This window comes from Dipteris shenzhenensis, chromosome 24 (assembly GCF_047967505.1).
Source record: "Dipteris shenzhenensis isolate YYH24624 ecotype China chromosome 24, Dip_SZ_1.0, whole genome shotgun sequence".
In the NCBI taxonomy this organism is placed as follows: domain Eukaryota; kingdom Viridiplantae; phylum Streptophyta; class Polypodiopsida; order Gleicheniales; family Dipteridaceae; genus Dipteris; species Dipteris shenzhenensis.
In genome coordinates, this window is record NC_141619.1 from 24,881,955 (window position 1) to 24,903,911 (window position 21,957).

Below are 21,957 nucleotides of genomic sequence, written 5' to 3' on the forward strand. Positions count from 1 at the left end.
GCCTCAAAAAAGACCAAGTACAAAATTGGGCCGACTACAAGGGGGGACACCTGCGGCCTATGTTGTTAGAGCATGGAGACACAACTACTTAGATGAAGGAGATAGTGACTAATCACTGGGCATTTCTCCCCTAACGTCAGACTGAGATACCTGACATGTGCCTTGACCATAGCTATTATGGCGGATTCCCTATGGCCGAGCGCGATCTGGACCTTGAAGGCCAAGCAATTTCTTATATCCCAAATGGACAGGCATATAGCCACACAAACATATTACTAGGAAGCCAGGAGGGTGGAGGGGAGAATGAAGGTTTCCCCAAGGGAGCACCATCCTCCATCTTCCTTTGAGATAAAACTGAGACATGACCCCTGCCTTTCTGATTGCAACTTGGAAGGATTGCAATTCACTTTATTGAAACATGCTGGTCTAAATCGCCAAGCACTTGGAAGGATGCAGTGATTGACTAAGGTGGAAGGGGAGGCAGGGCCTAAGAAGCGATGCCACCTGGCAGAGTCTATTTGGTGGAGCCAAGCTTTCAGACAAGAGCCATTCGCTCTTCACGACCTCGTGCATGCCCATAGTATGTACAAGAAAGGTCTAAAGACTTGGGGGTGATGACCAAGGAGAATCCGACCTGCTGGCTGTTGTGTTGGAGTGAATCCTAGACAACTGACCAACCAACTGCATTTCCTCCTCTGAGGGTCGCCAGACGCAGTGGCTCATGGGGTGAGGACAAGTCTAAACTGCCACTCAGTGAGGATTGTGTACAGATACCTCGATTCACGACTTAACAAGAAATGGTAGGTGAGAAGAGGCCATGTTTGGCAAAATAGATTCATAGATATTTGGAAGCACTGCGGGGCAGGAAGGCCAGATTTCTCCAATCTGTGGTAAGGCTGTGGAGCCTTGAAACATTTGTTTTGGTCTTGTCCGGCACACTTTATATTCTTACTCCCCCTTCCCTTTAACATCAAAATTCTGACCCTTGACACCCTACGTCTGCTCTCACTCAATATCCATTCCCCCTCTCTCCTTTTATTCTCTCCATTTATCCTCTCCCTCCCCCCCTCCCTCTCTCTCTCTCTCTCTCCCTCCTCCCTCTCTCTCTCTCCCCTCCCCCTCCCCCCCCCTCTCTCTCTCTCTCTCTCTCTCTCTCTCTCTCTCTCTCTCTCTCTCTCTATTTATCCCCCCGTCTCTATTTATTCAATCTCTATCCTTCTTTACCCCCCCTCTCTCTCTCTCTCTCTCTCTCTCTCTCTCTCTCTCTCTCTCTCTCTCTCTCTCTCTCTCTCTCTCTCTCTCTCTCTCTCTCTCTCTCTCTCTCCCTCCCTCCCTCCCTCCCTCCCTCCCCCTCTCCCTCTCTCTCTTTCTCTCTCTCTCTCTCGCTCCCTCCCTCCCTCCCTCCCTCGAAACATTTGTTTTGGTCTTGTCGGCACACTTATATTCTTACTCCCCCTTCCCTTTCTTCCATCCCCCCCCCCCCCTCCTCTCTCTCTCTCCTCTCTCTCTCTCTCTCTCCCTCCCTCCCTCCCTCCCTCCCTCCCTCCCTCTCTCTCTCTCTCTCTCTCTCTCTCTCTCTCTCTCTCTCTCTCTTCTCCCATCTCCCAAGCTACACTCACTAACTACCCTAACCTTACTACACTCCCTAACTACCCCCCAGCTACTCGTCTCCCTACCCATCTTCTTCCGTGTACTACTCATTTCCCCCACGAACCCCTCGACTACCAATTGGATGTAGCGTCAAATTACCTCCCTTCTCCTATTTAATGCCCTCGTCGACTCTCCCCTTGTAGCTCTTGCCTTTCTGCCACCATTTTGCTTCCCTTACCTCCTGAGCTAGTCGATGCCTTTTGCTACCCTTTCGGCTTGAGCTTACCTCCTCCCTTGGGTCACCATGAGCCGCCTCGAACTGCAATCTCTTTGCCGCCTCCGCTAGTTATTGATATGCGCATAGATGCTTCACATTCTTCACTGAGCCGTTGCCTTCCTACCCATCCTCTACATGCTCTTTGTCTTCATATCCCTCATTCATGAATCCTGGGTTTCGCCTCCGCTAGTTATTGATATGCGCATAGATGCTTCACATTCTTCACTGAGCCGTTGCCTTCCTACCCATCCTCTACATGCTCTTTGTCTTCATATCCCTCATTCATGAATCCTGGGTTTTTTTACATGTCACTTTCTCTTTACTTCTCACCTACCCCCCCCCAAGGAATTACCTTGCCACCCCTTCTAATGTCTTCTTTTCTCGTTACTAGTTATTTCTCTTCTTTACCACTCCTTCTAATCCATCCTTATCTTGCGAATTTTTAATATATTTATCTTCTTTAATACTATCTCCTTATCTTGTTAGTTTTTAACTTTAGTTCTTTCCTTTTGCCTCCCCACCTTTTATGTTCCTTATGCTATATTTTGCCTTTATACCTCCCCCTCTCCCCCTTGCACTTAATGCCGTTAACATTTCATTAAAATTCATTTATTAAATCCTCACATGGCCCTCCCCTTGTATTACCTCTCGAACCCTTATAAGTCTTGTAATTAGAATTTTTTTCTTTCTCCCATAGTCACTCATTTTTTAATCTTATATTACACTTCATCGTCTTATATAATATTAGCAAGAACTTTAGATACGTCACATACTAAATTCTTGATTAGCATTACTCATTTTCATCCTTCCCTTCCCTTAAATACACACTTACTCCAATCAACTTCATAATCTTAGATCTACATTAAAGCCTTATAAGTTTGTAGTCAAGTGTTTATTTTTTATTGTGATCCCAATAATAAGGGAGGGATGTTAATGACACATGTCTTCCCAACTAAGGTTCTTACAATGTTTTTCTTGTTGAATGGTGGTAGGTATGAAGACTTCCCTCTTCAATAAAAGTGATACTTGCTGCGACTTATCAAAGCTCAACTTTTTGTGTAAGTATGCATTCTACATTTTTTTTCCGAAATGCCTACCTCTTGATTATCTTTTTGTATATACTTTAGTAGGGATTCACCTACACCTTGAAACTTTTCCTTTGAATACAAATAGTTTTCTCTTTTGAATCCACTGTCTAACTCCACAATGTTTTCTTTTCACTATGAAAAGGGATGTTGTAAAGTCTTCCACACATATGTTCTTCCCCTGCAACTTTGGACGGTTGCACATAGTACACTAAAGTCATTAAGGCCTTCTTGGCTTCTTGACTCCTTTCTCTAACTTATTTTTATTAATTTTTATAACTTTTTTTAAAATTATTCATGGGACGCGTCGGTCTAGTCACAATCCCTCAACAACCCACTTCTAGCACCCTCCCCAGCTTCCCAAGCACTTTTTACATGCTTTCTTCACTCCAGTTCTTTACTTTTACTCACTAGTTATTCTCCATTACTTCTCAAATCTCTCTCTCTCAATCCTTAAAATTGACTCATAGATACTTCTATTCCTTTTGGGTAGATAGTATGTCATCACACTAGGTGATGAGCTATTGTCTCACCCAGGGTGTTGTATCCTATTGGGGCAAGGGGGTTGCGTGCACACACACACACACATTCTTTTTATTCTTACCCCCCCTTCCCTTTAGCACCATAATTCTGACCCTTGACACCCTACCTCTTCTAAGTATCCTTCCCCCTGCTCTCCTTTTATCCTCTCTCTCCCCTCCCCTCCCTTCTCTCTCTCTCTCTCTCTCTCTCTCTCTCTATTTATCCCCCCCTCTCTATTTAATCCCTCTCTCTCCTTCTTACCCCCCTTTCTCTAATTAACTTCCCCCATTCTATCTATCCTCTCCTTAATCTATAATCTCCCCCCTTTTTTGCATCCCCTCTCTCCATTTCCCCCCCTCTCTCTTCCTTTCTCTCTCTATTTACTCCCCTCCCCCTCTACCTATCTCTCTCCTCCCACCCCCTCTCTCTCTATCCTCTCAATTTACTCTCTCTCTATTTAATCCCTCTCTCTCCTTCTTACCCCCCTTTCTCTAAGTAACTTCCCCCCCCCATTCTCTCTATCCTCTCCTTAATCTACAATCTCCTGGCTTTTTGCATCCCCTCTTTGTCTCTCTTTTATCCCCTCTCTCCATTTCCCCCCCTCTCTCTTCCTTTCTCTCTCTATTTACTCCCCTCCCCCTCTACTATCTCTCTCGTCCCACCCCCTCTCTCTCTCTATCCTCTCTCTCTCTCTCTCTATCTCTCTCTCTCTCTCTCTCTCTTACCTCACTCTCTCTATTTATCTTTATATCTCTCTTTCCAACCCCCTCTCTCCCTCTCCCTAACTTCTCCCTAGCTACCCTAACCACACTCGCTAACTACTCTCGCTAACCTAACTACACTCTCTAACGACCCCCCACACACACTATAGCTAAGTGTATGCTTCGAACATAGGTACTTATACAATATGTATCAATACATGTGCATAACAATGAATATGTGTATACGCATGTATAAGCTTTTTGTATAATGAGAATGTGCCTCTATACATATGTCAAAATGTATTTAGGTCTCTGTATCTATTTACATATATGTATCTTGATGCATATCTATGCTATGTATATGTTTATCTATGTATATATATCTCTATGTATATGTCTAATATGTTTGTGTATATATCTATCTCTTTGTATGTGTGTATCTATCCATATATGTATCTATATGCATGCATAGTTATTTGTATCTTCGTATATGCATATACATCTTTCTTTCTATATATGTATGCAAACGTTTGTGTGTGATGAGGAAACTCAAAGAAGACAAATTCATGCAAATAGAGAGGCCTCAGATGGGGTCCTTTACTCCATTTGGAAATGAGATATCCATTCTTAATCCTGGTGGAAGTCCAATACCCAAAGCTAAGGACATACATAGGTGGCAAGCCTTGCAAAGTCATATGCACCAACACAAACTTAGGCTATGCGGTTCCACTTGCCTGCCTAAGGTCAAATCATCACATCCTCTATAATGAGTATGTTGTGAAGGATGCAAGTGTAAGGATTGAGGTTTAACATTTCCCCCTAGATAAAGGTATCTTTTGCTATATATTCCTAAAACATTATAGAAGGCTTAGCTATCCATGAGATAGCTAAGCCTTCATGGGACGCGTCGGTCTAGTCACAATCCCTCAACAACCCACTTCTAGCACCCTCCCCAGCTTCCCAAGCACTTTTTACATGCTTTCTTCACTCCAGTTCTTTACTTTTACTCATGATCTTGTTACTCTCACTAGTTATTCTCACTAGTTATTCTCCATTACTTCTCAAATCTCTCTCTCTCAATCCTTAAAATTGACTTATAGATACTTCTATTCCTTTTGGGTAGATACTATGTCATCACACTAGGTGATGAGCTATTGTCTCACCCAGGGTGTTGTATCCTATTGGGGCAAGGGGGTTGCGTGCACACACACACACACACACACATTCTTTCTATTCTTACCCCCCCTTCCCTTTTGCACCATAATTCTGACCCTTGACACCCTACCTCTTCTAAATATCCTTCCCCTCTCTCTCTCTCTATTTATCCCCCCCTCTCTATTTAATCCCTCTCTCTCCTTCTTACCCCCCTTTCTCTAATTAACTTCCCCCATTCTCTCTATCCTCTCCTTAATCTATAATCTCCCCCCTTTTTTGCATCCTCCATTCTCTCTATCCTCTCCTTAATCTATAATCTCCCCCCTTTTTTGCATCCCCTCTCTCCATTTCGCCCCCTCTCTCTTCCTTTCTCTCTGTATTTACTCCCCTCCCCCTCTACCTATCTCTGTCCTCCTAGCCCCTCTCTTTCTATCCTCTCAATCTACTCTCTCTCTCTATTTAATCCCTCTCTCTCCTTCTTACCCCCCTTTCTCTAATTTACTTCCCCCCCCCATTCTCTCTATCCTCTCCTTAATCTATAATCTCCCCGCTTTTTTGCATCCCCTCTCTGTCTCTCTTTTATCCCCTCTCTCTATTTCCCCCCTTCTCTCTTTCTTTCTCTCTCTATTTACTCCCCTCCCCCTCTACTATCTCTCTCCTCCCACCCCCTCTGTCTCTCTATCCTCTCAGTGTACTCTCTCTCTCTCTCTCTCTCTCTCTCTCTCTCTCTCTCTCACCTCACTCTCTCTATTTATCTTTATATTTCTCTTTCCAACCCCCTCTCTCCCTCTCCCTAACTTCTCCCTAGCTACCCTAACCACACTCGCTAACTACTCTCGCTAACCTAACTACACTCTCTAACGACCCCCCACACACACTATAGCTAAGAGTATGCTTCGAACATAGGTACTTATACAATATGTATCAATACATGTGCATAACAATGAATATGTGTATACGCATGTATAAGCTTTTTGTATAATGAGAATGTACCTCTATACATATGTCAAAATGTATTTAGGTCTCCGTATCTATTTACATATATGTATCTCGATGCATATCTATGCTATGTATATGTTTATCTATGTATATATATCTCTATGTATATGTCTAATGTGTTTGTGTATATATCTATCTATGTATATCTATCTCTATGTATGTGTGTATCTATCCATATATGTATCTATATGCATGCATAGTTATTTGTATCTACGTATATGCATATACATCTTTCTTTCTATATATGTATGCAAACGTTTGTGTGTGATGAGGAAACTCAAAGAAGACAAATTCATGCAAATAGAGAGGCCTCAGATGGGGTCCTTTACTCCATTTGGAAATGAGATATCCATTCTTAATCCTGGTGGAAGTCCAATACCCAAAGGTAAGGACATACATAGGTGGCAAGCCTTGCAAAGTCATATGCACCAACACAAACTTAGGCTATGCAGTTCCACTTGCCTGCCTAAGGTTTAATCATCACATCCTCTATAATGAGTATGTTGTGAATTGGATGCAAGTAGTAGCAATCGTGGTTCCTCATAATCCTGTGAAAGTACAACCACTTGTTCTTCAAATTTCTAAATACTCTCCTAACTACAATCAATGTGGACAAGAGCATAAAGTTGACTTGCTTCCGATTGATCCTGTTAGGAGCTACATAGGGGATGACTAGCCATGGGAAGAGCATCTACTTACCACCCCTAATGTGTAAGGATTGAGGTTTAACATTTCCCCCTAGATAAAGGTATCTTCATTCCTAAAACATTATAGAAGGCTTAGCTATCCATGAGATAGGGTCCCAGCTCATTGCCTAAGGTCCCTTGAAAACTTGTGGACAAATAAACAACCAATGGATTCCTTGATCCATGTAATGGTGAAAAATACATATAGGTCATGCCTTACAAAAACTCTCTTGCCTCTCTATGGCCTTCCTAGAAGCCTATTTGCCATGCTCCCATCCGAGCCTAGATGATGTTATACGCCATATGTTGACAAATGTAGCCACATGTTGAATGTATTAGGCCCCCCAGCACAAGGTTAGATGTGCTATGCACACAAATATCCAAAGGGATAATGCAGTGAACATTGTCCTGCGCAATGACAATTGTGATACCATCAGGAAGGAGACAATGAACCAAGGATATCTTAGTTGCTGACATTATTTGTGTCTATCAAGTAGGCAAAGGAGATTGTGTCAAAGGATAAGGCATGTTACCCTTTTGTTAGCCTGGCCACCATGCTCAAGGTGAATACCCGCTAAATCCTTTGCATCATGGAAATAATCATGAGTGAAAAACACCATCACCTCTGGGCCATAGGGCAACCAGCTTGAGCTTTGACGTATGAACGTTGCAGCTTTTATCTTCCTCATGTCTAGCATAGGAGCAAGTTGAAGGTTGGCTAAAGTTGCAATGATAAAAAAGGTGATCCCCTCCTCCTGTCTTATGCCATTATGTTGCATCCCTTCAAGTTCATCATTGCTCCAACTACGCTTTATTGCTTGGAATTGTGGGATAGAAGTAAGGCTGGTTTCATAAACAGTCGCCCACAAGTCTGCGGATGAAACCTTAGCCAATGGAAAAGCATAAAAGGGGAAAATCATGGACAAAGCATTTCACAAATAGGCGGACAAGGGCGTGACATGGCGGGTGACTCATGTCCGCCTGAGCATAAATCTTGGCCGGCATGAAGAGTTTGCCCAAGTGCTAGCCTAAGAGTCATGTGCCCTATTTAGTGCTTGAGTGCACCACCCGTGGAAGCACACAAGGCAAGGAAATTCAGTAGCAACAATTGATCACCCAAATGCAAGCGATTTTGGAGTTAAGGAGTAAGACAAAGATTCACAAAGTAGGTACGTGAAGAGTATGTGGTGCAGCTATTGAGGAATGAACAAAATATGTTGGAGTTCTAGAGGTAGGCAAGAGAAGGTGAAGGAAGAAAGGTGGTTGCCAAAGTTTGTGACCAACAGAAGTTGATCTTTTGTGTTAAGCTAGAATGGAGATTGTTGAGGAAGAGAGGGAGCACCATCGGATGAGTGGATGTGAGAACCCATAGGTGCTTGTAGCTCCACGAGGTATGATTTGAATGACGGCCTAATTGATCATGATATATGAGCACAATTTGTCCCATTTGCCGCTATTCGTTTGCGGCTCATTATCTAATTAACGATGGGACATACATTTGAGGGAGGTATGCTTGCATGCTTGAGGTAGGGTAAAGGGGCCAATAAAGTGGCAAGTGCCTTTAACATGTCAACAGCCCCCCATATTGAGGCAGGTGCCACCCGATTCTCCTAACAATAAAAATGATGCGTTAAGTTCTCCTTTCACCATTTTGTGGACGGATAGTGCCTTAATACTGGCGCTTACCTGACCCAAGCATTGGCTCTCATAGTTTTTTATGTTCCACAGATTTGCCAAAAAGTTTAAAAATTAAAATTAGCTCCCTATTGCTACTTGATGATTGCTATAGCTTTGAATTTGAATTCCGATTTCATGAATGCTATTCCTGTCATGGATTAAAGCTAAAAGGTTAGCCCTCCATAGTATCGGCCCCCTTACCCTAATCAGTCTTGAGATCTCAAAATGCTTTGTAGCCATTTTGCCATTACAAAGGTGCCCAAAATTGATATTTCAGATATGCTATGCAATCGTACTTTTGAAGTATGTGAGAAATATATCAGAAGGCCCCTCCCTCCGTAAAGAATTACCTCTAAGAGCTTGAGGCCTTGAGATGCTCTCTCCCTAGCCTTTCTTCTCATTTTTCCCTTCTTAGTTGCATGTCATTGTCCATATCGATAAACCTCCAACTTCAAGGGCTTTTCAAAAGCTTATTGCATGGTAATATGTGATTGAAATAGGAGTGATGTGCCTTATTTAATGCTTGAGTGCGACACCCAGGGAAGCACACAAGTGGGTAGCAACAATTGATTACCCACATTGTGCAAGCAATTTTGGAGTTGAGGGTGCAACTATTGAGGAATGTGTTGGAGGTAGGCACGAGAAGGTGAAGGATGGCATAGAGAGAATGTTGTGGTGATGTGGGGAAATATAGGTGCTGACCAAAGTTTGTGAGCAACAGAATCAGATCTTTTGTGTTAAGATAAAATGGAGATTGTTGAGGAAGAGAGGGAGCGCCATCAAATGAAATGATGTGAGAACCCATAGGTGCTTGTGGCTCCACGAGATCAGAAGACTTGATTTGTGGTGATATATGAGAGCAATTGGCCCCAATAGTGCTGCTATTCATCAGCGGCTCATTGTCTAATTCATGACAAAGCATACCTTCTTTTGGAGTGGCATCTCGATGGCATTATCCTGCAAATGATGCGATCTTGGGGGGGTCTTGAGTTCTGTGTTGCGGGGCATGAATTATACAAATGCCCGAAATGGAGAGCCCCGCTCTGTGTGTGTGTGTGAATTACCACAAAGGGGCTCGAGACTGAGTGATGCTCTTGAGCTTTTCTTCAGTGTCCCTCTTTGGCATATCCATTGGCATATCCATTGTTAATATATATCGATAAACCTGCATTTTGAAAAGCTAAATAACAGAAACCTCCAAGAGAGGACAAAATCTAAATCTAACTAACGGAGGTTAAGAAGACAAAGGGTGTGTTTATAAAGGGTTAGGTTAGATAGCACCTGAGCTCCAGAGTCCGAAGCTCCTCCATCAACCAGCACAAGATCGCTCAATTCACAGGAAGCAAAGACAAGAAGATACACAGAGACAGAGAGAGAGAGATGCCATTGACGGTGAAGAAGGTCCATTGATTTGATAACGGGAGAAGCTTTGCAACGGACCTCGTGAAAGAAGGACAGGAAGAGACGGAGAGAGAGATCAAGTTAGGGTGACGAAGGAAACGGAGGAGCACAGGGTTGGAAATGGCGGCAGCGCGAGAAATTATCGATGGCAGCTTTTGAATCGAAGCTCGTGAAAGAAGGAAAGGAAGAGAAGGAAGGAGAGAGAGAGAGAGAGAGAGAGAGAGAGAGAGAGAGAGATCAACTGAGGGTGAAGAAGGAAGAGAAGAGAAGAGAAGAGAAGAGGAGGAGCACAAGGCCCCTGCGAGCCACCACCACCTGCAGCAGCAGCAATGGCGTCCATTGGAGGTCGGAATTGAAGGCAAGGACTTTGCTTTGCTGTTTCTCAGAGAAAAAGGGAGGGAATTGCAATTTCGAATCGAGCCTGGTGAAGAAAGGGAGGGAGGAGGAGGAGGAGGAGAGGAGCCGAAGAAAACTGTGAAAGCAGGTGCAATCGGAAAAGTTCGGAGTGAAACGAGAAGGTTTTCGAAAAGGGGAAGTTTTCATCGGAGCCAGATGATTGCGATCTCTACGAAAATTTCGACGAAAGTAATGAAGCAGGATTTGTGGATGGATGATTGACAGGAGCAAAGCTCGGTTCGCGACAATCACAGGAACAGATTTCTGCTCGAATGCGACCAGATGCCGATTTTGGATGACGATTAGCGTACGCGTTCTTCCACTGTGCCGAGAAGACGACACTGGACAGTCTAGACGTTGCCGGAATTCTCACAATCATCGAAGATCATCGAACAAAGCTTCCATCGCCATCGCCATCGCCATCGCCAATCTCCATAGTTTCTTGCATCTCTGACTTTTCTTCCTGCTGATCGAAGCTCTCGCTCACCTTGCTCGCTCACAATCTCTAGATTTCTCCTCTCCATCCCCTTCAGTGCTCTCTCATGGCCTCTCGCACCGTGCTTTCCTCCACCGGCAGCACCCCCCGCACTCCCCCCCTCCCCTCCCTGTCTTCCCTCACCCGTCAGCCCTCCATCTACACCCTCACGCTGGAAGAGCTCCAAAATGCCGTCCATGCGCCGTCCAAGAATCTCGGCAGCATGAACATGGACGAGTTCCTTAAGAACATATGGACGGCAGAGGAAAGCCAGGCCATGGCTGCTGCGATGTCGGGCGTCGGAGAAGGCAACGGCACTATGAATGGGAGCGCCGGTCCGCTGCCGAGTTTGCCGAGGCAAGGGAGCATGTCACTACCGCGGAACTTGGAAGGAAAGACTGTGGACGAAGTCTGGACGGAGATTCACCGATCCTCTGAGCGAAATGCGGCAGACAACGTGCAGAGGCAGATGACATGGGGGGAAATAACGCTGGAGGATTTTCTAGCGAAAGCGGGAGTTGTGAGCGATGAGAGCGAGGCCGGAGCATCTGCAAGCAGCTGCAGCAGCGTTGTGACTCAGAACACAGGGATGGTCGGCAAGCTGCAGCAATCAGCTGAGCCTCAAACTCTCAATTCCCAGGGCACACGCCAAGCACCTCCGCAGCAATTAGACTGGATGAACTATCAAGTCAAAACCAGTTCTGCTGCTCTGTTGCTTCAACAACAACATCTTCTGCACCAGCAACAGCAAGCCGAGGCAGCTGCTGCAGCTTTTGCAGGAAGACCAGTCCCCCCCTCCTCCATTGGTTTGCCTCCAGCTACCACGGCCACTACTGTGTTGGATGTGCCTTTCGACACTTCTATGGGTTTAGTCCCCACTAGCTTGTCCCCCTCCCGTGCTCTCATCACTCCTGACACACCCACTCGAGGTAAAAAGCGTCCCCTTGAACTTCACGAGGAAAAGTGGGTAGAGGTCGAGCAACGACAGAGACGAATGATCAAGAACAGGGAATCTGCAGCCCGCTCCAGAGCAAGAAAGCAGGCAAGCCTCACTTTTGCTTTATGATTTTACAGCAATCCAAACTGGGGGGTTTTCTTGTCTTGCCTGATTTTGTCTGACGATTCTATACTCAAATGTTTTTCTGAAGGCTTATACTGTGGAGCTTGAGGCTGAGGTGACACAGCTCAAGGAGGAAAACGCTAAGTTGATGCAACAGCAGGTTTATCTCTCAACTGTGCCGTGCCGAATCTTTTCACTCTCTGTTCCCTTCTATTAGATCTCTTTTCTTGCATGGGTCCTTAACGGGCATTCGAAATCCTAAGCAGGGTTTTGCTTGCTTCCTTCTGCAGATATTGTCTTGTATACATAAAGCGGGCAATACTGCGTGTAAACATGAACATTGCCATAATGAATATATTTTTGTTCTTAAGCAGGGGAAATTTTCAACCTGTTAGATGCAATTGTAGGATTACCAAAATTTTATGTTCTGTGTACTGTAGTTAGTCATACCTGTCTTGCTTTTTATGTTCTGTGTTCCTGGATTCATCTAGGTAGATGCTTCTGCCGTATTAGCGGACATGCAAATTTCACCTTGTGAAGTTTTCGTCCAAGTTGCGGCCTGCTGGTATTGCAATAATTCTTTCTATCTTAAATGGTGCGTTGCCCTATCAGCTAGATTTATATTTAGATGCTCGTTTGGGAGAGACTAAAATGAAATCGTTTAGACTTCACAAGTAGTTGTAGCTTGAATGAAGAGATTTGGACTACTTTCTGATTAGCCTTCTCCTTTAGTGCTAGCCTTCGTCATGGCTGAGTTTGCCCTTCACCTGCGGAGTGCCGACAAAAACTCAGTACGAAGCCCCCTGTTGGGCGCTGATGACGCCAGTGGGGATGTCATAGTAGCTAGTCCCTGCTATGCGTGATGGAGTTTATGGTTTTCAATCTTATGAGTGACTCTCGTGAGATTGAAATTGCACTATGTTGTGTTTTTAGAGGATGAGTTTGGGAATGTTCTTGGATTCATCTAGGTGTATACTTGCTTTTTATGAGGAGCTAGCGAGGATGCACAGTACATCTGCTGAGTTACCAAACTGCGTTGCCATAATCAATATGAAAGCAGCAACTTTCCCACAAAAGGCTTGAATACTTGCAATGGGCCTATGCAATTTGCATATTAGTAAGAGCGTTGCCGGTGCAGGTATGGTCTGGAGGCGTTGGATAAGTGGTGGGTATATGGTTGTAGTTGGTGCAGATTCTTCTTAGTACATACCAAACTTGCCTTGTAGATAAACCCTCCAAATTTGTACATCTATAGGCCAACTGGATTGACTCAGCAACACACATACATACATATATGTGTGCACGCGTGCTTGTGCGACTTTGGAAGCTAATTTGCTGTAGTGTACATCCATCCATTTGTGGCATCATAAACAGTTCTGATGTGTGAAATGGAAACTGCACAGAAGAGAACATTCTTGCAGAACTTTGAACTAGGGCACTCATGCTTTGTCCCACAGTAGCCAAATATGATGGAGAGATCATTGAAGGATCTTGCTGTGCAAAAAGTTTATAGACTTTATGTTCTTTTCTTCCCTCCCGCCCCCCACACCCCGCTTCCCCTTCCAATGCTTGAACAAACCAAGGATACAAATCAGCAATCCATGAGGCGCTGATGGGGAAAACAAAGAGAAAACTGATTGTCAATCAACCTGCTTTCTGAGAACTGAGCTCACTGCCTAGGGAATTTCTGAAATAGGGGCTAGCAACCAAGGAGGGGGCCTATACCATGCTCTATGAATACATACAAGACACCTGCAGGCAAAAATGTGCCCGCCTCTCAGCGGTTGCCTTAGTTTTTGATGTCTCATGCTCCCAAATGGCGTGTAGGGTGTAGATGATATCTTGCCAGATGGCGATGAGGGTAGCCGCTAGGGGGACTTGGTAGACTCCCATCATGAAGCTGCAGTGAGTGACCTAGATGTTCCAAGCAATGATGTTGGACATTGTCTCCCAAACGCTGTCCTTTTGTGGAGAAATTGGACGCTTCTGAGAAAGGGGAAAAGCATCTTGTACATGGATCCTTGACACACTGTGTCGTTGGATCTTGTAAGTTGGGGTGACCATGTCAACGGAGAAGGCATGGCCCCCTCTGGCAAGCAAGCTTCCATATCCCAGGTAAAATCCGTTGCGCCCTTTGCGTTCGAGTTACTATCTGAAGGCCCCTCTCCCAAATCCTCTGCGCTGTGTGGCAATTCCAAAGACAGTGCAAGATCATCTCAAGGTCTCCATCCATGCAGTGGTAGCACCTCCCATCAACGTGCATCTGCTCTAGCCAGGGGCCACTGGTAGATCCCCATGGGCACCCATCCAGAGGAAGTAAGTAATCTTCAGTGGGCCCATAAGCAGGACCAAAATTTGGAAATGACCTCTTGGGGCACCTATTGCTCAATCTTATGCAACACCACTCTCTTGAAGGGGTCCAGGTTGTGGCCTCTAGTTGGAAAGGTGATGACGACCGATGCGTTTTGTGTAAGAGAAAAGGGCACCTTCACACATCTCTCCTAGTGCCCTACTCTGGATTGTTGGAAAGGTCACCTCCCCATTTGTAAGCCCCCAAATGAGGAGAGCGTGGGGGAGGGAGACCTAGGGCAGGATGTGCCCAAAGAGAGATTACCTGGATGTGTGGATCCTGGGGACAGATCTGGAGCATTCATGGTTGGCGGGGTATCCTGAGGTACACAAGCCTACATGGAGAGCTATTGAGCGAGGTTTACATGCTCTGGATATGGCGCAATGAAGGCAGGTGTGCAGCAGCAGGGTCGCGGCCAGGCCTGGTTATGGGCTGGCCAGTGGAATGCCCCCTGCATAAGCAAATAAGGCAGTACCCTGCCCTTTATATAGGGCTAGAAGGCTGGTCGGCTGGCCAATCAAAGTCGGCCAGCACACAGCCCCAAAAGGGCAGCCCACAGCCCCATAAATGGGGAGCTGTGGGGTCGGTTGATGGACAGACAAAGTCGGCCAGGAAGCTTCTTCAAGTCGGTCAGTTTTGAGCCCCTTTGGGGTTTATAAAAGGAGCCCTTTTGGCAGGGCATTCAACATCCAGCAACCAGCAGTTCCAGGAGGCAGAAAGTAGCAGCAGGAAGCCACCCTCTGGACCTATATTCAGGAGGTGAGAGGGTGCTTGAAGGGCTGCAGACTTAGCCAGGAAGGGGCTGGACCTTGGCTGTCTTCTAGGGCAGCAAGGTGCTGAGATCATCATACCTTCTGGAGCAGCCATTCACAAGCAGGTTGGAGCAGTGGAACAGCTATCTTGGGGCCTACATTCAGGAGGACCAAGGGGACTTGTGTGCTGCAGACAAAGCTTGGCAGGGGCTGCCCACCTAGGCTGATTGACAGGCAGTAAGGTGGAGAAGAACACACTGGACGGAAAGTCTATCCAGCAACCAGCATTCCAGGAGGCAGAAAGGAGCAGCAGGAAGCCACCCTCTGGACCTATATCCAGGAGGTGAGAGGGTGCTTGAAGGGCTGTAGACTTAGCCAGGAAGGGCTGGACCTTGGCTGTCTTCTAGGGCAGCAAGGTGCTGAGATCATCATCTTTTGGAGCAGCCATTCACAAGCAGGTTGGAGCAGTGGAACAGGGACCTGTGTGCTGCAGACAAAGCTTGGCAGGGGCTGCCCACCTAGGCTGATTCACAGGCAGTAAGGTGGAGAAGAACACACTGGTGGACGGAAAGTCTACAGACGCTCGAGGTGGAGCACGCGAACTCGAGTCTAGAGATAGCCAGCAGATAGGATAAGGACCTTGTGGTAAGATTAGAGGACCACACCATTGGTGGGACTCTGGATCTATCTCTCTTGTATTGTGTCCATAGCTTTGGACGGAAATATATATTTTGGTGGTTTCTCTATCTGGCTGGTTCATTGTCTATTGATGAGTCTGCACACCTATTTTATGCACATTAAGTAAAGAAGTCTGTGATTCCACACCCCACACGCACACTGTGTGAGCTCCTGGGAATTACTATAAGTCTTCCGCTGTGTGTACCCTCTGTTGGGTAATTTCTAACATGGTATTAGAGCCCAAGTAGGAGGCTCACAGGTGTGGGAGCTTGAAGGCAGGGACCTTGTTGAAGGACGACCCTGATTCAGAAGCTCTTGGGAATCGACTTCCACGACTGGAGGATTGTGCCCTTGTGAGGAGGAGGGTGACTCAGGTTCAGTCAGGTGCATTTAAAGTTCGCGGTCCAGGTTATCTGGAGATGTACTTTTGTTGCAGACCTGGAAGACTCCAGGTTGTTCACTCATTATGAGGGGGACAACTGGAAGGTCGTGACGGCTGGATTGCTCGAGTCCGAAGGCAAGAATGTGACGGAAGGGGGTGGTGCCAGGAGGTGCTACCAAAGATGGACCTGTGTACCAGGATGGTGTGCGGAAATCGGAACCAGACCTGGTGGACCAGGACAAGCCAGGAAAATATTTTGACACCGAAAAGTTCCAGAGGCTACGACCAGGGAGTTACTGCAGCATCTTCATCGACGTGTTGGCATTGGGCCTGGATGTGTCGGTGAGAGGGGGTGTTGGAAAGGTCACCTCCCCATCTGTAAGCCCCCAAATGAGGGGAGCGTGGGGGAGGGAGACCTAGGGCAGGATGTGCCCAAAGAGAGATTACCTGGGTGTGTGGATCTGGGACAGATCTGGAGCATTCATGGTTGGCGGGGTATCCCGAGGTACACAAGCCTACATGGAGAGCTATTGAGCGAGGTTTTTGGGCAGGCACATGGCCTGCAACATGCTTTGGATATGGCGCAATGAAGGCAGGTGTGCAGCAGCAGGGTCGGCCTGTGTAGATAGGCTGATTGGACTGGGTATAGCCAGCCAGACAGGCCTGGTTATGGGCTGGCCAGTGGAATGCCCCCTGCATAAGCAAATAAGGCAGTATCCTGCCCTTTATATAGGGCTAGCAGGCTGGTCGGCTGGCCAATCAAAGTCGGCCAGCACACAGCCCCATAAATGGGGAGCTGTGGGGTCAGTTGATGGACAGACAAATTCGGCCAGGAAGCCCCTTCAAGTCGGTCAGTTTTGAGCCCCTTTGGGGCCTATAAAAGGAGCCCTTTGGTAGCGCATTCAACATCCAGCAACCAGCAGTTCCAGGAGGCAGAAAGGAGCAGTAGGAAGCCACACTCTGGACCTATATTCAGGAGGTGAGAGGGTGCTTGAAGGGCTGCAAACTTAGCCAGGAAGGGGCTGGACCTTGGCTGTCTTCTAGGGCAGCAAGGTGCTGAGATCATCATACCTTCTGGAGCAGCCATTCACAAGCAGGTTGGAGCAGTGGAACAGCTATCTTGGGGCCTACATTCAGGAGGACCAAGGGGACCTGTGTGCTGCAGACAAAGCTTGGCAGGGGCTGCCCACCTAGGCTGATTGACAGGCAGTAAGGAGGAGAAGAACACACTGGACGGAAAGTCTATCCAGCAACCAGCATTCCAGGAGGCAGAAAGGAGCAGCAGGAAGCCACCCTCTGGACCTATATCCAGGAGGTGAGAGGGTGCTTGAAGGGCTGCAGACTTAGCCAGGAAGGGCTGGACCTTGGCTGTCTTCTAGGGCAGCAAGGTGCTGAGATCATCATCTTTTGGAGCAGCCATTCACAAGCAGGTTGGAGCAGTGGAACAGGGACCTGTGTGCTGCAGACAAAGCTTGGCAGGGGCTGCCCACCTAGGCTGATTCACAGGTAGTGAGGTAGAGAAGAACACAGTGAACGGAAAGTCTACAGACGCTCGAGGTGGAGCACGCGGACTCGAGTCTAGAGATAGCCAGCAGATAGGAGAAGGACCTTGTGGTAAGATTAGAGGACCACACCATTGGGGGGACTCAAGATCTATCTGTCTGCTGTCTGCTGTTTAACCATCTTCTGGGGCTGTTTCGGGCTGAAACAGGCTCTTTCTATTGGCCGGATTCTTATCTTCTGCTTCTTCTACTTTGTGCTACTGTCATTCTTGCTGAGTTTCTGCGAGGTTGGATGCCCTTCCGGATGCCCTTCCGTTGGCCCAGGAGAGGATTGGAACACTGGTTGTGATACTCTCTTCTTGGGGGTGCAGTGGCAAGCCTTGGGCTCAGTAATGGCTCTGATCTATGTGGATGCATTGCTTGGCATGTTGTTGGGTTGTTCTACTTTTGTTGCGCATGGCTACTGAAGGGAACCAAGAGAATAGCATTGGGACTTGGTACGGGCACAGCCACGGGTTGGCATTGTATTGGGTTGCGCCTGCGGGTGAGCTCTTGAAGGGAGTCCCTTTGTATTTGAGCTAACCAGTAATTAAATAAATACCGCAAGGGGCGCCAAGTGTTGGGGCCAACAGGTGTCACTGTGTATGCTTTTGAGTAGGGGCATTCTAGCCTCCATTGTTTGGAATGGTTCAGTGATGTTATGCTGTGAAGTTATATGCTCTAAGTATTGTTTGTGGGCAATGGCAATGGTACATGTTGGCTGTATTTCAGAGTTGTGAGATAATAGTGTCAGTTATATTGCCCTGTGTCGGTCAAAGACCGGTTACAGTGGTTCTGTTGTCGGGACCCTCATTAAATCATCCAGAGGAGTCCTTGGGCAGCTTGGGTAGAGAAAGCATCTGCTGATTTTTCTTGGTACAGCCACCCATTGTCTTGGATATGGAGCATGTAAGGCTTGATTATGATGCAGACTCAGAGTCTGAGCTAGAACAGCAGATAAGGGGAGCAATGCCGGAATAAGTGTGCAAGATGCAGTCCATGAAGGGCAAAATTCTCAGGTTGATGCATTGGGGCAGCCAGCTCCACAAGTACATAATCCTGTGGTTACAGTTGCATTGGGTGCAGACCCAAGTGTACAGCCAAATGCTATGGCAGTGATGCAAACTCAGATGGCTTCTATGTTGCAAGTTTTGAGTCAGCTCACTCAGAGTTTTGCTGAGATTGTGCATAATCCAGCTTTAATGCCGAGGGTAGAGGCATAGCCCATCCAGGATCCACAAATGCATGTGGGACAGCCACTACGAGAGCCACAGACACCAGTGGTACAGCCACTTGCAGTGCCATAGAGGCAGGGACCAAATGGGAATGAGCATGGTAGCAATGCTCAGAATGTGCAGCAAGGGCAGCAAGCCCAACCAGAGTATGTGGTTCAGCCAACTCACTTTGGGGGAGGATCTATATTTCAGGCCATGACCTCATAGCCAGTCCCTAACTCTTTGTATGCTAATGTGGGGATACAGCCTGGAATGCAAGGAGGCAGTGCCATGGTGTCTCTCACTCAAGCAGTACCACCTGTGCCACCAAATCCAGCTGTGGGGAGTGCTCTACAGGCTCCAGAAGGACCCCAAGGACAGCAGCCTCTTTATTTGCAGCCCCCTGGCTATGATCATCTGGAACCCAGGCTTATGATGAAGGATTACAAGGAGGGGGGAGCAGCAGTGAAGTTTGAGACCTTCAATGGAGGTACCTCACTGCTGTTTTTATCTTCTTATCATCCATAGTTTGATGGCCAATCAGAAGAGGCAAATTCTACAGCTTTGGATTTGTTGCGTTGTTATGTGTTTGAGCACAAAGAAAAATGGGAATAGTATTTGCCGCTGATTGAGTATGCATACAACAATACAATGCATTCTTCCACGGGTAAGGCACCGTTTGAAATAGTGGAAGGAGCAAGAAAGGTTCCTCCTATTTTGCATACAAAAGAGAAGATATTCGTGGCTGATGAGTATGTGGGAAGACTTTCAGACAGCATATGAAAAGGTTACAAGTATGCCCTTCAACACAGTTAGGACAAGCAGAAAAGAGCTGCAGATAAGCATCGTAGGAACCTGGTCTTCACAGAAGGTGATTGGGTATTGCTGTGTTTTCTTAAGGCACGCCTCAAGAGCAAGAAAGGGAAGATAAAGCTATACACCCAGCTGAATATGAGGTACTACGGGCCCTTTCAAGTTCTTGAGAAGGTCAATGAGGTAGCTTACAGGCTGAAGTTACCTGAGAAGTGGACAATCCACAATGCTTTCCATGTTAGCTTGTTGAAGCCTTTTCATGGAGAAGTGCCACAGGATATGCCATTTGAAGAGCAACCTGAAGTTGATGAGCAAGATGAGGTCTTGATTCCTGAGCAGATTGTGGCACCTAAGGATCGGAAGGTTAGAGTTGCTAGACGCTATTGAGTGAAGTGCAAGAATTATCCTGCAAACGATGCGATTTGGATGAAAGAGAATGAATTGGCAGATTCACCACAGGTTTTACAGCTCTACCTTGAGGCATTTGGTCTCGAGCCTAGTGCGGTAGCGGCTCATTCCGGTTTAGTAGAGTACAGGTTTGGAGCATTACCGGATGCTCATGGGGGGGTAGCACCTCCGCACCCATACTGCAGACAGGCTCACAAGATATCTAGAGGTTGCTTGGTGACATTGCTGTTTCACTCGAGGCACTGATGCTGACAGTGTTTCTGCCGTGAGACTTCTATGATGACTGATCGTGACACTCTAGTTGGTTGATACACTACCATACGGATGGATCTGCAGTCTTGCTGTATGTACATTGTATTTTTGGTACTTCATGTGATGTTGTACTATGGACTATGGGCTGTTTATGCCTATCGTGATACCCTTTTCTATTTGCTGTAATTTTAGGGACAGCAAACAAGATAGTTTGCTGTTTCAAGAGGGGGGTATGTCACGGGGATATGATGGTGATGGTGAAGTGTCTAAACTAGTTGTCACTGAATTTAGCCTAGGGGTGCCAGGCTAGGGGCCTTAGTTAAATGCCCAAAGGGTACCTATGATTTCATGTGCAATAAGTGCAACTCCTAGTGCTATTAGAGTGGTTCTAGGTCATTGGTTTGGTTCACTGGGGTCATCCTTTTAAAAATTGACCCCTTAGAGGTCCTATAAACTAGGGTCATTGGTTCCAAGCATTAGGGTCATGGTTTGCCAATTTACCCCCCTAGGGGCATTAAATTCCCACGTCCCATTTGCCATGTGTTTGTGTGTGGAGCTTGTGTGGCCTCTCTGCTTGCCTTGTGGCACCTGGGTGTCACCTCTGGAAGCACTTGGAAGGCCTTGGAGCCTCTCCATTCCCTTCCTTACTGTTTTGAGTCTTCTCCCCTATCGAAGGAGCTCTATTCTGAAGATGGCGGATTTTGGCAGCTTCCCTCTTGCTGGCTGAAGTGGATTTTGAAGCTTTCTCCGCGACAATTCTCCTCCCCTTGGTGTTTCATGCTGTTGGCATGCTTCTTGGACTTGGACGCCTTCATTCAGGGCCCTTTCTAAAGGTTATCTTGACTTTCTTTGCGACAAAAGTCTTCCTTTCTTGCATCTGAGGCCATATTCGTGGACTCCTCACTCCTAGCTCCTGTATGGTGCAAGGTGCACTGAAATCTGAGGTGTTTGTGGGTTGGAATCTTCATTCTGGTGGACGCAATCATGGCGGATTTGCTACAGCTTGCTGTACGCTCTTTCTTTTGACCTTTGTTGGTGCTGGAAGTCAGTCAAGGGCAGCTCCCTCCTACCAGAGTCTGCTGTTTGTTCAACCATCTTTTGGGGCTGTTTCGAGCTGGAACAGGCTCTTTCTGTTGGCCGGATTCTTATCTTCTCCTTTTGCTTTGTGCTACTATATTCTTGCTGAGTTTCTGCGAGGTTGGATGCCCTACCGTTGGCCGAGGAGAGGATTGGGACACTGGTTGTGATGCTCTCTTCTTGAGGGTGCAGTGGCAAGCCTTGGGATCAGTAATGGCTCTGATCTATGTGGATGCATTGCTTGGCATGCTGTTGGGTTGTTCTACTTGTGTTGCGCATGGCTACTGAAGGGAACCAAGAGAATAGCACTGGGAGTTGGTCACGGGCATAGCCACGGGTTGGCATTGTACTGGGTTGCGCCTGCGGGTGAGCTCTTGAAGGGAGTCCCTTTGTATTTGAGCTAACCAGTGCAAGGGGCGCCAAGTGTTGGGGCCAACAGGTGTCACTGTGTATGCTTTTGAGTAGG

General features: G+C 46.7%; 1 protein-coding gene across 1 annotated transcript in view; it reads left to right on the top strand.

The window, feature by feature from the left end:
- The first annotated feature begins 10,001 nt into the window (after positions 1–10,001).
- The window catches only part of LOC147886406 (ABSCISIC ACID-INSENSITIVE 5-like protein 2), a 34,617-nt gene continuing 22,661 nt past the window's right edge, over positions 10,002–21,957 (top strand). The window contains exons 1-2 of the mRNA XM_087395947.1: positions 10,002–12,006; positions 12,113–12,184. Coding sequence (XP_087252073.1) covers positions 11,032–12,006; positions 12,113–12,184 — 1,047 coding nt within the window. The 5' untranslated portion in view covers positions 10,002–11,031. The remainder of the gene's footprint in view (positions 12,007–12,112; positions 12,185–21,957) is intronic.